At 38.5% G+C, this 14,106-nt stretch overlaps 2 protein-coding genes and 2 long non-coding RNA genes across 4 annotated transcripts; all 4 read left to right on the forward strand.

Moving 5' to 3' along the window:
* Positions 1–1,812: 1,812 nt before the first annotated feature.
* LOC123271623 lies at positions 1,813–4,404 on the forward strand. The gene is made up of 3 exons (XR_006510925.1): positions 1,813–1,839; positions 4,026–4,117; positions 4,223–4,404. It is a non-coding gene; the product is annotated as an uncharacterized LOC123271623 (long non-coding RNA).
* Positions 4,405–4,433: 29 nt separating this feature from the next.
* Positions 4,434–5,002, forward strand: LOC123271797. The gene is made up of 2 exons (XR_006510959.1): positions 4,434–4,526; positions 4,624–5,002. It is a non-coding gene; the product is annotated as an uncharacterized LOC123271797 (long non-coding RNA).
* A 1,434-nt stretch (positions 5,003–6,436) lies between these two features.
* LOC123271748 lies at positions 6,437–7,615 on the forward strand. Its single transcript, XM_044738144.1, has one exon. The coding sequence runs from the start codon at positions 6,437–6,439 to the stop codon at positions 7,613–7,615; it is 1,179 nt and encodes a 392-aa protein (XP_044594079.1).
* An 8-nt stretch (positions 7,616–7,623) lies between these two features.
* Positions 7,624–11,694, forward strand: LOC123271749. The gene is made up of 3 exons (XM_044738145.1): positions 7,624–7,721; positions 7,780–9,911; positions 9,964–11,694. Exons 2-3 carry the CDS (start codon positions 7,893–7,895, stop codon positions 11,692–11,694), a joined length of 3,750 nt encoding a protein of 1,249 aa, XP_044594080.1. The 5' UTR covers positions 7,624–7,721; positions 7,780–7,892.
* Positions 11,695–14,106: the final 2,412 nt, after the last annotated feature.

Consider the following 14,106-nt stretch of genomic DNA (forward strand, 5'->3'; position numbering starts at 1 on the left):
ATTACCCACAGTTTTTCAAATTGATATTAGTAGTGTGAATTATAATGCACATAACAATTTTTTTTTCTTTTGTTCATAAGGATCTTTATAGTAAGTTAACAATAAAATATAATACTTGATTAAAATTTTGCGTCTCATTTTTTTTGTCTATTGGTATCCCTCTCCAAGATTATTAGATCACTATTATTTTGTCGATTTCTTTTTAAATTTTTATTTTTTATTGGATCTTAATTACTGTAACTTGTTAAGAAATAAGAAAATAATATAATAATTTATTCAAAAATGCCTAAATTAAAAAAAAAATTTTTAGAAAATCGTCGGAAATCTAAATGTACGTCAATGAAAAAAATTCGTAAAAATTTAGCTTATCATCGTTTAGAACTTAGTCAAAATAAAGAACGAATATCCAAATTTCGTGAAGATGAAACATTTTGTTTGTCTGAAGTTAAATACAAAAAAAGTCATTCATATAGTTTTCAATCTAGTAATAAGTTGACAAAAAAAATTGCCAATCAGTATTACAAGTCACAGCTACGTGAAAATGATGAGTATCGATCAAAAGAAAACTCAGCTGATTTACAGAGAGTTAGTGAGTTATTGAAGGATGCCAACTATCGTAAAAAAGTGAATGAAAATAATCAAAGGCGAATGTCTCAGGAGCGCAAAGATAAATATTATCGTAAAAAAGAGCGTGAAAAGGATAAAAATTTAAAAATCTATTCGTCAAAATCCATTGAAACGAAAAATTATAAATGATAATAATATTTCATGCAATAAAAAAACTCGAATCGATCCTGTATCGGGCCCAAAATTACGTCAGCTTGAGGAAGAAGCAAAGTGTAAAAAGCGATTGAACAATTTATTGAGTCATAGAGAAAACTATCTAAATAATACGTTAAAACAATCTGAGTGGTAATAAATCCGCTGCTTTATATCATAAAGTTCTAATGAAACAATGTAAAACTCCTGAGGTTTGCACTTGCTGTATCCGCAAGTTATATGATTGCATTAATAAACTGACTGTTTATAAAAGAGAAATAATTTCTAAAAAAAATATGGATAATCACACTTATCATTGGAAAGATTCAGAATTTATTTGTGATTCATGTTGGAATTGTGTAAGAAAAGGTAATATCCCAAAATTAGCTGCTACAAAAGTAGGTAAACAGGGAGGTGCTACTCAGTCGATAAAACAGATTTGTGGGTTCGTGCCCATGCTAAGTTACCGACCGTATATATGGTTGACCTGTTTTACCGACCTGTTTTTACCGACGTGGATATGGTGGAGGTTGTAGGTGGCGCTGGTGGTGAATTCTGCGGCCATTTTGAATCTTACTATCCACCATTTTCCCGCCATTTTTTAAATCTATTCACCATTTTCCCGCCATTTTGAATTCACCATCTGGTGGCTGCTGTCCGCCATTTTGAATCCGCCATCTGGTGGCTGCTATCCGCCATCTGCTATCTGAAATCCGCCATCTGGTGGCTGCTATCTGGTGGCTGCTATCCGCCATCTGCTATCTGAAATCCACCATTTTGAGTCTGAAATCCACCATTTTGAGTCTGATTTCCACCATTTTGATTTTGAGTTCAACATTTTGAGGTTAGAAAAAAGCATCCTTAACTATTAACCCGCCTTCGGCTCGGCCATAACAGATCAATAGATCAGGATTTCGTATTTGGAGTATGATGTATCCATGTTGTATATATTCAAAATGAAGTTATGACAACTACTTGCGAGAAGGATTTTACGCAGCGCCATCTGGTGGCAGCTTGCATTACTTGTAACTGTGTAGTAGATGACATCATCCGACAGGTCTGAACCTGTTCAAGGTCACGGTAACTGCGTAGTTCTCTTTGTTCTATTCCTAACTGCGTAGTAGATGACTCATTCTGTTCTGGAATTTTCTTACTGCGCAGTTACTGTGTAGTGTAACGGGTATTTTAATTCCCGCTCATTTGGCCCTTAGTAAAATTTAACAACGACATATTCAACAATTGACTCTAAGATTTACCAGGGCGCCACCAGGATTATTTTCTCGGTTCCTGGAACCGGATACCAGAGCTGATTCTATTAATCTATAAGGAAGAGAGAGTTGGGGGAAGGTGGTTCTGAAAATGAATAAATTTTTATTTAACAACGGTACCAAAATTTATTAACAAAAGAATTTAACAACTCGTGCGCTTGCACGTACACACACTCACTTACAACTAACTCACTTAATGTTACAACTTATTACTACTCTCCTCAACTCCACGCTACCGCTTTGTCACCCCGCAAAGAGACTAATCGTATGCAAAGGCTCGTTAACTCGGCTCACGAAAGTAGTCGACCCAGTGACTAAACGTAGACCGATGTCCTCCCGTGAGCTTACAAAAAAATTTACTTAATCCCACAGTACCCTCTTATGGAGCGACTATACTGTGGTTGCTACCTTACTACCGCTGTAACCCACTTGGCGTCTATACAACGGCTTCTAATTCGGCTCACGAAAGTAGTCGACCCAGTGACTAAACGTAGACCGATGTCTTCCCGCGAGCTTACAAAAAAATTTACTTAATCCCACAGTACCCTCTTATGGAGCGACTATACTGTGGTTTCTACCTTACTACCGCTGTACCCCACTTGGCGTCTATACAACGGCTTCTACGCCAGCGAAACACCTCACAAAGAGACTAATCGTATGCGAAGGAACGCTGGTAGCACTCACCCACTTACAACCCACTCTTCTCCACACACACTGACTCTACTTTACTTTTGACTAATTAAAATTTTACAAAATTAACTCCAAAATTTACAACGTTAATTTTCACTAAAATTGTTCAGTCATTAGCTTACAATAAAACTCATGAATTATCCTCACGATTAATAAATTTACTTCTCAAAATTTCCGGCTTAAAACCGACGTTTCTTTTATTCCAAATTTAACACGAACTTAACTCTGTGCATTAACTTAAATTCTTTCGAAGAACATTCTTTATAAAATTAACTAAATTTTTACTCGGACGTAATCCACACTGAGAAATAGTTTTTATGAATAATTCCAATAAAATAATAATTTTAGTCTTCGATAGTTCAATGTATTAATGACCACGTGGAACTTTCGATTTATAAATAATTAATAAAACAATTTGTCTCAATATAAAATAAATTCACGAAAAATTATCCACGGTTAATTCGATCTCAATTGCGTCGAAACTCAGTAGCCGATTCTCAATAAATTATATTAATTAAATAATACTTTTTTGTAACAAATAATATTAATAAATGATAATTCAATTGTGATAATTTATAATAATAGTCCAGTTGTTAATATTGTAAATTTACTGCGTCACAAAATTCTCAAGGAATTTGCGCGCTCAAAATGGACTCCGTTGTTCGTTACAGCGTATTAGGCTCGACCTCGGGTACCGAAGCTTGACCAGTCGTGAGTTGCTGATTGGAATAATTCTCGATGTTCAGAAATTAATTAAATTTGATTAATCAAAAGATGAATTTAATTTAGCTAATCTTAAGATGTTAATAATTATTAAACAGCTGAATTAACAATTTAGATACTCACGACCTAAACCCAGGAGGTCTAGAACATTCCTCGGGTGTAAAATCCCCAGGAGAAATTGTTCACAAGCTAACAAATTAAATTGATTAAAATAATTAATTATTATTAAGCAAAATTATTAAGCAATTGAATTATCCAAACTTGAATAAATAAAATAAAAAGTAGTGTGTTTGATGAGCCGGGTATATAGCCCCAAGGCTTATCATTACCAAAGTCCAATACCTGGTGTAAATTTGGTTGAAGAAACTCTATGGTTGATACTTGCTTCTTTCTTTGGACTTCTTGATGTTACTCGTTCCAACACTTTACTACTTCTCCGGACACCACGCATGGCTCGTCTATATAACGACCCCAAAAATACCCCCTCCTGCTCTCTCTCTAGGCCCGAAGATCGATGCGCTCAAATGCTAGTCGAAAAGTTATCTCTGGCGACTTATCGATTAAGGGTAATTTACCCTGTTACAGTAGTTCTCTTTGTTCTTTTTCTAACTGCGTAATAGATGACTCATTCTGTTCTAGAATTTTCTAACTGCGTAGTAGATGACGTCATCAGACAGGTTTAGACTTGTTTTGTGAAAGGGTGGGGGGAAAATTCCACGAATCAGATGACTCATACCATTCTAGAATTTTCTAACTGCGTAGTAGATGACGTCATCGGATAGGTTTGAACCTGTTCAAGGTCACGTAACTGCGTAGTTTTCTTTGTTCTATTCCTAACTGCGCAGTAGATGACTCATTCTGTTCTAGAATTTTCTTACTGCGCATTAGATGACGTCATCAAACCGGTTTTGAGGTAGAGGAGTGGGGGTAACTGCGCAGTATTTTCTGCCTATATAAGCAGCTTGCCGAGAGCGTACTTCATAAAACGAAGTACACGTCTCCAGTGAAGTACCAGTTTGATGGTAGGCAATAGTGAAGTACAAGTTCTTGGTGATATACATCTTCTACCTATCAGTATTACTAATTGTAAGTATTCATTTACTGTCTAATTAAAATATAAATTGAATAAAGGATCATTTAATCAATCGATCAATCACTTTAATTAATTAAAAAATTTTTACAGCTATCAATCATGGATCTTACCAAGATAAATGAGGTTAATTGTCTTACTGGGGTTCTTCCTGTTAAAAAAATGATCGAGTTGGAGTTTAATCGAGAATATAAGATTAACGGTATCAAAGCTATTACAACTCAGTATGGGACTAGGATTGTTGTCAATATAAACGATGAATTTAACATTTATCTACCATCTAGAACTATTCAACATCTAAAAGATGATAACTTCATGAAGAGTTTGAATGAATTAATAGATTTAAACTATCTCTTTCTGCGTTTCCATGGTGGAAAATATAATAAATTTGAATTTATTAATTCTAGTCTTGATGTAAAAATGACCAGTGGAATTATTTAATCAATAAAATATTGTATTTCAATATAAATAATTATTGTTTTTATTTATAATCCCTCATTTTAAATTTAAGATCAATATTTATAATTCAAATTTCATAAGTTATACTAAAACTTAATTTTTTAAGTTACTCATCTTTATGATAGTTTGAATTTCGTGCGTCTTGCACCAGAGCCATCTGATATTAGTATATTCTTAGCGCGGGAATGTGAATGGTTCAAACAACCTTCTCCACCGCGACCTTTTACTGCGCCACCTTTAGGAGAGTAGTGGAAGGTGTTTTCCAACGGTAACAGTATGCTGTTGTTGTTGGACTGCAACTCCCACCCCTCAACCACTAACCCGAGACTGGCGCGTCTCAAACTTCATATATATGTCCTTTAAAAGTTGTAGATTTCTAAACTTTCTACACCCTTAATCAACTTCAAATTATTAATATAGCAATAAAATAACACAAAGTAGTTTTTCAAATTTTTTATTATTTTGAAATCTAGAAAATCTCAATTAAGTTCACATTAACATATTAAAATCATCTTTTATCAATATTTACTTTGAATTTATAATCATAACAGAACACAATGTTATTAAAATGTTTTTCGGTGAACAAGGCCCAGTAGCGATTAACTCACTCCTGGGGGACTCCCAAATTCAAGAGACGCACCTGTCCACCGCTAGTTCCCGCAAAAATCGAACCGCCAATAGAAAATCAGCCTCTCGATCACGCCATGAATCGACCGCTTTATTGGCTGATCGCTCCCACTAGACATGCGCAATAGCCTTCTTCCCCAACTCAACGAGGAAGAAGACGGACTATTGTTATTATCTTTCGCTTCTACGCTTTCGCTGCATCAAGTCGCCATTAGTATTTCTTTACTTTCGCTTTTTGTTAATAAACCGCATTTCGCTAATTTTATAATTTAAACTGCTTAAATTAACCGCTAATAATTCGCTTTAGTTTGTTATAGGTAATTTGTGTTAACAGTGCATTTATTTCACCGCTTTTTCAGTGCCGGCAAAGTGTTCAACCACGTGTCAACCGGCTTCGCTTTGCAAACCACGCTGTAATTTACAAATCCGCTTTTATCTTAACAATCCGCTATTAAACATATTAAATATTGAGTGTATTTAATGTAAATAAATTCCTAGTGTTATTTTTGATAATAATTTACGCGTTTTAATTGAGATATCCAGACCTAAACCTGATTCCCGCTTTTCCGCTCTTTCAGTAATTATTCATTGGTCCCTCGAGCCGGATCAGGCTGGCTCTATCTCAATTAAATTAATTAATCATACCGCTAAAAATTGTGCTGTGTTAAGTGAAGTGTAATACCGCTAGGAAAGGTCGAGTGTCAGGAGCATCGCAGAGCACATCGGGTGCTGCTCGTGGTAGTCATTCGTACACCGGTACGCTGAACTTTCCGCTTTAATTGACTGAAAACTCGATCTCGGTCCTACATTAAACACCGCAATGCAGTTTGAAACTGCTATTGCTATGCAAAAGCAGTACCTGGATGCTTTGTATGCCATGGTGGATCGCTTAACTAATGAGGAGCTTAACTCGCTTACGATCACCGCTATTGAGTCAGTGGCAACACAAAGCTCCAAGATTTGGCTGGACATCACTAATTTGAACTCGCTGATCTTTGAGACGTACCCGGAAGTACTTGAACACGAGTACCACGTCGGGAATCATTATACAAACGCTCACGCCACCTATGCAATCTTGGAGACCCGCATAGCCACCCGCAAAGACGTCATTAAGCAGGAGATTGATGCCAGAGAAGCCGCACAAACACAACAAAACCTGGCTATGCACAGCACTGCCTTCATGGGAGGCTCATCGGGTACTGGACTCCCAAAAATTAAGCTCCAGAGCTTCTCTGGAGACTTTAAGCGCTGGGGATCATTTAGTCAGCTCTTCTCTGATATTGTTATTGACAATGCACTTCTGAAAAACAGCCAGAAGATGCATTATTTGAAGACATTCACCAAAGATGAAGCACACCGGCTTATTGGAAACATGTCATTCACTGATGAGTCATTTGAGCCCGCATGGAACCTTTTGAAAAGCCGCTATTCCAATCCTCGCCGCGTTGTATCATCACATCTTGAAGACCTGCTGGTTGGTGAGTCTGTTCCCGCTAGATCAGCCGCTAAATTGGATTCCTTGTTACTATCTAACCAAAAGGCTCTGGATTCCATCAAGGCCCAAGGAGCTCCAGTAGATCACTGGGACCTGATAATCATACACCTGACGCTACGCCGCTTGCCGCCCGCCGTTAGAGAAGATTGGGAGACCAGCCTGGGTCTTACTGATAACATGCCGACTTACGTTCAGCTCCACGAGTTTTTAAAGTCCAAAGTCAGGGCTTGGGAGAACTTGGAACCCGCTTCGGAACCCAAGAAGCAATCTGAAGGTCATAAATCCGGAGGCTCACGCAGTAATAAACCTCAGAAGACAACATCCTCTTACACCGCTATTCAATACAAAGGAAAGCCCAGGAGAAATTGCCCGCTGTGCCCTGACGAACATTACATGTTGTTCTGTCCAATCTTTAAGGCCGCTACTTTGGAGGAACGAATCGACATAGTCGAAAAATACCGCCTGTGTTACAATTGCTTGGGCCCGCATCGCGTCGCTGATTGATAGACCGCTCAAGGATGCAGGAAGTGCAGTCAACGTCATCATACTTCCATCCATCGAGATACACCGCCTAAATCTGCATCACAGACACTTGCAGACAACGCACAAGGTAACTAACCGTTCCATTAGACCGCTTATAATTCAACATTAACTGTTGGTTATTTCAGATCCGCTTTCCGCTCAAGTATTGCTAGCTACCGCTTTAGTCCAGGTCCGCCCACATCATGGTAATCCAATCACCGCCAGAGTGTTGATTGATCAAGGTTCAGAGCTCTCATTTATGAGACAGTCGCTCTTCAAGAAGCTTGGACAACCGCTACAGCGTGACATGGTCATGCTCAAGGGCATTGGCAATGTCTCCGCAGGAAACTCACTAGGTGTGAGCACAATTGAGCTTCGTTCGCTGTGTACGACCGCATCAATGCATGTCAGCATGCATATTCTACCAACACTGACGGTAGATCTTCCATCGTTCGTGATCGCTGATCCGAAATGGCTGCATCTTGAGAATCTCAAGCTCGCTGACCCGCAGTATCTACAGCCACGCCCTGTAGATATTATTCTAGGTGCATCACCAGCCGCACAGATCATGAACGCAGAGATTCAACGAGGACCTCGCAATGCTCCTATTGCACAATCCGCCACGCTTGGTTGGATTGTCTATGGAGCTGTCACCGCTAAACACGCTTCAACATCACACGCAGCCATACATGCGTCAGTAGATACTGAATTACAAGACGCAATCGCTAAGTTTTGGGAACAGGAAGAAGTTCCATCAGGAAATTCACCGCTCAACACCGCTGAAGAAGACGAATGTGAAATTCACTTTCGTCAAACGCATTATCGACAGCCTGATGGACGCTACGTAGTGAGATTACCGTTTAAGGCCCTTGAGAGTCAACTTGGTGACTCTATCAACGCAGCTATGGGGTCACTCCGCAGATTAATAACTCGCTTGTCACGAGAAAGAGAATATTCTGACATGTATCGTGCATTCATGGCAGAATACATTCAACTAGGACACATGGTACGAGTACCAGTCAACGAATTGCCCGCAAACGCTTACTTCTTGCCTCACCATGGGGTATTGAAGCTTGATAGTGCCACTACGAAGCTCCGCACAGTGTTCAATGGTTCCTGTGCAACATCTACAGGAATTTCATTGAACGACATTCTCCACGCAGGACCCAAAACGCAAATTGACATTTTTGATGTGATGTTGAGAATCCGTTGCAGCAGGATTCTATTCGCTACTGACATCACCAAGATGTTCAGACAGATTGAGGTCGACTCGCTTGATTGGCCGCTTCAGTGCATTCTCTGGATAGATGAGAATGAATTAATAGACGCTTACTGTCTCAAGACAGTCACATACGGAACCGCTAGTGCACCTTTTGACGCAGTACGTGTGCTTATCCAACTAGTAAAGGATGAAGGACACCGCTTTCCGCTAGCTGTTGCTCCAATGTTGAAAACACGCTACGTAGATGACATCTACGGTGGAGCAGACAACGAAGAAGACGCTATCAAGGCTGCAGTACAAACAAAAGCTCTGTGTGCAGCAGGCTGCTTCCCGCTTGCCAAATGGGCTAGCAATAGCCCACGGTTACTCGCTGAAGTCGCTCCAGAAAAGCAGCTGGATACACCACTTAAAGAAATCAGTGATGCACCAGTGAAAGTCCTGGGCATGTACTGGAATTCACGCACTGACGCTCTCCAGTTCAAGTACACGCTACCGCCAGAGACGCCTAAGACAAAGAGAGCTATTTTGTCTGAAATCGCTAAACTGTATGACCCGCTAGGACTTCTCGCACCAATAGTCGTCAAAGCCAAGATCTTTATGCAAGATCTGTGGCTAGATAGAGTGTCATGGGATGAACAATTGTCACCATCACTCATTCACAAATGGACTGGATACCGCGAGGATCTTCGAAACATCGAATCCATCCGCATTCCACGCTGGAATAATATAGCACCTGGAGCAACTATGGAATTGCACGGGTTCTCAGACGCTTCGCAAAACGCTATGGCTGCCGCTGTTTATTTGAGAGTCACTGACGCTGATGGGAACACAAAGGTCTCACTTCTGTGTTCAAAAACGCAAGTAGCACCGCTGAAGACCATGACAATCCCACGCTTGGAATTATCTGCCGCATGGTTGCTAACACAACTGATACTTCATGTTAAAGAAGTTCAGTCGCTTGAAAATGTCAGGATCAATCTTTGGACTGACTCCGCCGTGACTCTCGCATGGATTAAAAGTCCAGCAATCCGCTGGAAGACATTCGTCCGCAATAGAGTGGGAAAAATCCAAGAAACGCTTCGAGATGTCTCCTGGAAATTTATTCCAGGAAAACAAAACCCCGCCAAGAGGTATACCTACGCTAAAACTGAAACAACACGCTCTCTGGTGGCATGGACCAACTTGGCTTCATGAACCAAAATCCTCTTGGCCCACTCTGGAGCCTCCAACCGACAACGCAACGCATCGAGAAGAACGCCAAGGTCTGACACTAGTAACTTGGAAAGCAGAAAATTGCCTGCTCCAACAATTACTGTCGCATTACACGCAGCTGTTTCCACTGCTACGGAAGCTTAGCATCTGGCATCGTGCCATCGACCGCTTTAAAAGAGTTCCACAATTTTCGCTGGCCTACCCGCTTACTCCATCAGACCTGGAGCGCGCTAAATTGACCTTGATTAAGTTCACTCAAGGACAATACTTCGCTAGAGAGATTCACACGCTACAAGATGGTGATGGTCTGCCTAAAAATAACAGCATCACTAAGCTGACTCCGTTCATCGACCATCAGGGGGTCCTGAGGGTCGGTGGCCGCTTGAAAAACGCATTGCTGGACCCAGAAGAGAGGCATCCAGCGATTCTACCGCGACAATCACCGCTTACATCAATTTTGATTGATGATTCGCACCGCAAAACGCTTCACGGAGGTACTCAGCTTACGCTCGCTGACTTACGCAAGAGTGTCTGGATCATTGGAGGACGTGTTCCAGTCAGATCATTTATTTTACGCTGCGTTATCTGCACGAGACACCGTGGAGAACGCGCTCAACAGTTGATGGGTCAACTACCCGCCGCACGAGTACAGCCAACCCGAGCCTTCTTGCATACAGGACTCGACTACGCTGGACCTATCACGCTGAAAACGTTTCAAGGACGTGGAGCAAAAACATACAAAGGCTGGATTGCAGTCTTTGTATGCATGTTCAGTTCAGCTGTACATTTAGAGCTAGTAACTGACTACACCGCTGCCGCTTTCATCGCCGCTTATCGCCGCTTCACTAGTCGCCGAGGTATCTGCCACACGCTATATTCAGACTGTGGAACCAATTTTGTAGGAGCAGATAAAGAGCTGAAACGACTATTCGCTGCAGGATCCCGCACATTACGAGAATTATCAACCTTGATTGCTCAAGATGGCACGAACTGGAAATTCAATCCGCCTGGAGCTCCACATTTTGGAGGAAAATGGGAAGCCACTGTGAAATCTATCAAATTTCACCTTCGAAGAACAATCGGAGACTCGCTGTTGACGCTTGAGCAATATTCAACGCTACTGGCTCAAATTGAAGCTATATTGAATTCCAGACCGCTCACACCGCTGAATAAAGATCCTGCTGACCTGGTTGTACTGACTCCAGGTCACTTCTTAATCGGACAGTCACTGACCGCTATCCCAGAGCCATCGCTGACAGATTTACAACCTGCTCGGCTCTCGCACTGGGAACAAGTCCAGCAAATGGTTCAACATTTCTGGAAACGCTACTACCAGGACTGCATCCACCGCTACCAGGCTATTTCAAAGTGGCATCATCGACGCAACCAGATCAAGGTGGGTTCAGTTGTACTGATCACCACTGAGGATCTCCCGCCAACCAAGTGGCCATTAGCCAAAGTAATTGCTGTCCATCCAGGTGAAGATGGACAAATCCGTGTAGTAACTGTTAAGACAGTTAACACAGAGCTGGTACGTCCAATTACAAAGCTCTGTGTCCTGCCGCTAACGCATGAAGAAGATGATCTTGTCGACGCAGCCGCCAACCCGGGGGAGAATGTTCGGTGAACAAGGCCCAGTAGCGATTAACTCACTCCTGGGGGACTCCCAAATTCAAGAGACGCACCTGTCCACCGCTAGTTCCCGCAAAAATCGAACCGCCAATAGAAAATCAGCCTCTCGATCACGCCATGAATCGACCGCTTTATTGGCTGATCGCTCCCACTAGACATGCGCAATAGCCTTCTTCCCCAACTCAACGAGGAAGAAGACGGACTATTGTTATTATCTTTCGCTTCTACGCTTTCGCTGCATCAAGTCGCCATTAGTATTTCTTTACTTTCGCTTTTTGTTAATAAACCGCATTTCGCTAATTTTATAATTTAAACTGCTTAAATTAACCGCTAATAATTCGCTTTAGTTTGTTATAGGTAATTTGTGTTAACAGTGCATTTATTTCACCGCTTTTTCAGTGCCGGCAAAGTGTTCAACCACGTGTCAACCGGCTTCGCTTTGCAAACCACGCTGTAATTTACAAATCCGCTTTTATCTTAACAATCCGCTATTAAACATATTAAATATTGAGTGTATTTAATGTAAATAAATTCCTAGTGTTATTTTTGATAATAATTTACGCGTTTTAATTGAGATATCCAGACCTAAACCTGATCCCCGCTTTTCCGCTCTTTCAGTAATTATTCAAATGTAAAAGCCTTAATTAAGTTTACTTATTAACTTATTATTATTAATTTATCTTTTATAATCATTTAAAAATTTTTATTATTTTGAAATATTAAAAACAATCTTAATAACATGTAAATTGAACTAAAATTCTTAATTAACTTATTAAAATTATAATCATAGAAGAACATAATATTATCAAAAACGTAAAAACTTTTACTTAAGGTTACTTATTAACAACATATTTTTATAATCATATAAAAAATTTTTTCTAAAATCTTAATTGGTAACTTTGTACTAAAAAACTTTGTATTAAAATTTATAATAAAAAATGGTAAGCTAGATATCATCCATATCCTCAAACCCTTCATCATCAACAATATTCATTACTCTGTTGATTAATTCTATCATTACTCGTTTTTGAGTATGATGATTGACTAAACGTAAAAATAAGCTGCTTATCTAATTATTAACGCGTATATAGTGCAACTCATTTACCGAATCATCGCCATCTCTCATAAACGTCCATACAAGACATCGGTGACTGATGAAGATCGATGTTCTGATATTATCAATAATGATTGTAGCGTCTTCAAGTTCAGCATTATCACTGCTTAAGATTGGATTCAATTGTTGGCACAGAATGTTTTCCAGCATGCTGACGCTTCTGTATTCCAACCATTGTCTTGGAACGAAGACGCTGTAGAATAGCTCTTGTCCCATCGATTGGTAAACTATGATAAATAAGTATTAATTAATATCTAATTACATTGAAATAATAATAATAATAATAATAATAATAATAATAATAAACAATTTATACTTTACCTGGTGCTGGTAACTTTTGAACTTGAAGGTGATTAATATATTCGATATGCATTTCTGGATACATTAACTGCAGCAAATTCCCTGAGAAGCGGTAGCCGAAAGGTGATGGAGCCGAATCACCCGGTATTTTAAACCACCAATTAAATTCTTTTGAATTAATAGTTAAGATTGTAGGCAAGTCATTGATTGTAATAATCGCACCATGGAATTCCTCACCACCCAGAATCAGTAATCCGAGCTCTTCTGTTATTGAAGTCCAGAGTTCATCAGGATCCAAATTGGGTCCACTGAATGGGAATTATTATCTCATATCCCAGTATGTTACCCATCTTCATGAAATACTATAGGAAAATTAAAAATTTTAAAATAATTTTAAATTAAATTAAATTAAAAAAAATACTGATTTAAAATCAAAATTAAAATTTTAAAAATATTAATTTAAAATTAAAATTAAAAAAACACTGATTTAAAATTAAAATTAAAAAAATAATAATTCAAAATTAAAATTAAATTAAAAAAATACTGATTTAAAATCAAAATTTAAAAAATAATGATTTAAAATTTAAATAATAATAATTTAAAATTGAATTTAAATGAAAAATAATGATTTAAAATTAAACTAAAAAAAATAATGATTTAAAATTAAAATAATGATTTAAAATTTTTAATTAAATTTTAAAAATAATGATTTAAAATTAAAAAATATTAATTTGAAATTAGAAAAAATATTATTGCTTTTGTTATAAAAGTTGCTATTATTTAATGGAAATGAAATTTCATAAATACTTATACATTATTAATCTAACACTATGCTTTGATAATATTAATATTTAAAAATTTTTTTTTATTTGTTATATTGAAATATTATTATTAATTGTAAATCACTTGAAATTATTAGAATATTGCAAAACAATTTATTTACGACGCACTACTTACCAAGCTGATTTTGTATAAATACTAACCCTCCCAAGA

Source organism: Cotesia glomerata, linkage group LG9 (genome assembly GCF_020080835.1).
Source record: "Cotesia glomerata isolate CgM1 linkage group LG9, MPM_Cglom_v2.3, whole genome shotgun sequence".
Taxonomy (NCBI): domain Eukaryota; kingdom Metazoa; phylum Arthropoda; class Insecta; order Hymenoptera; family Braconidae; genus Cotesia; species Cotesia glomerata.

What these genes read in the sequence shown, in the direction of transcription:
- LOC123271748 (XM_044738144.1), top strand. Translation starts at nt 6,437, where the DNA reads ATGCAGTTTGAAACTGCTATTGCTATGCAAAAGCAGTACCTGGATGCT.
- LOC123271749 (XM_044738145.1), top strand. Translation starts at nt 7,893, where the DNA reads ATGAGACAGTCGCTCTTCAAGAAGCTTGGACAACCGCTACAGCGTGAC. An exon ending in AGACATTCGTCCGCAATAGA is followed by an intron (nt 9,912 to 9,963) that starts GTGGGAAAAATC and finishes AATTTATTCCAG; the next exon opens with GAAAACAAAACCCCGCCAAG.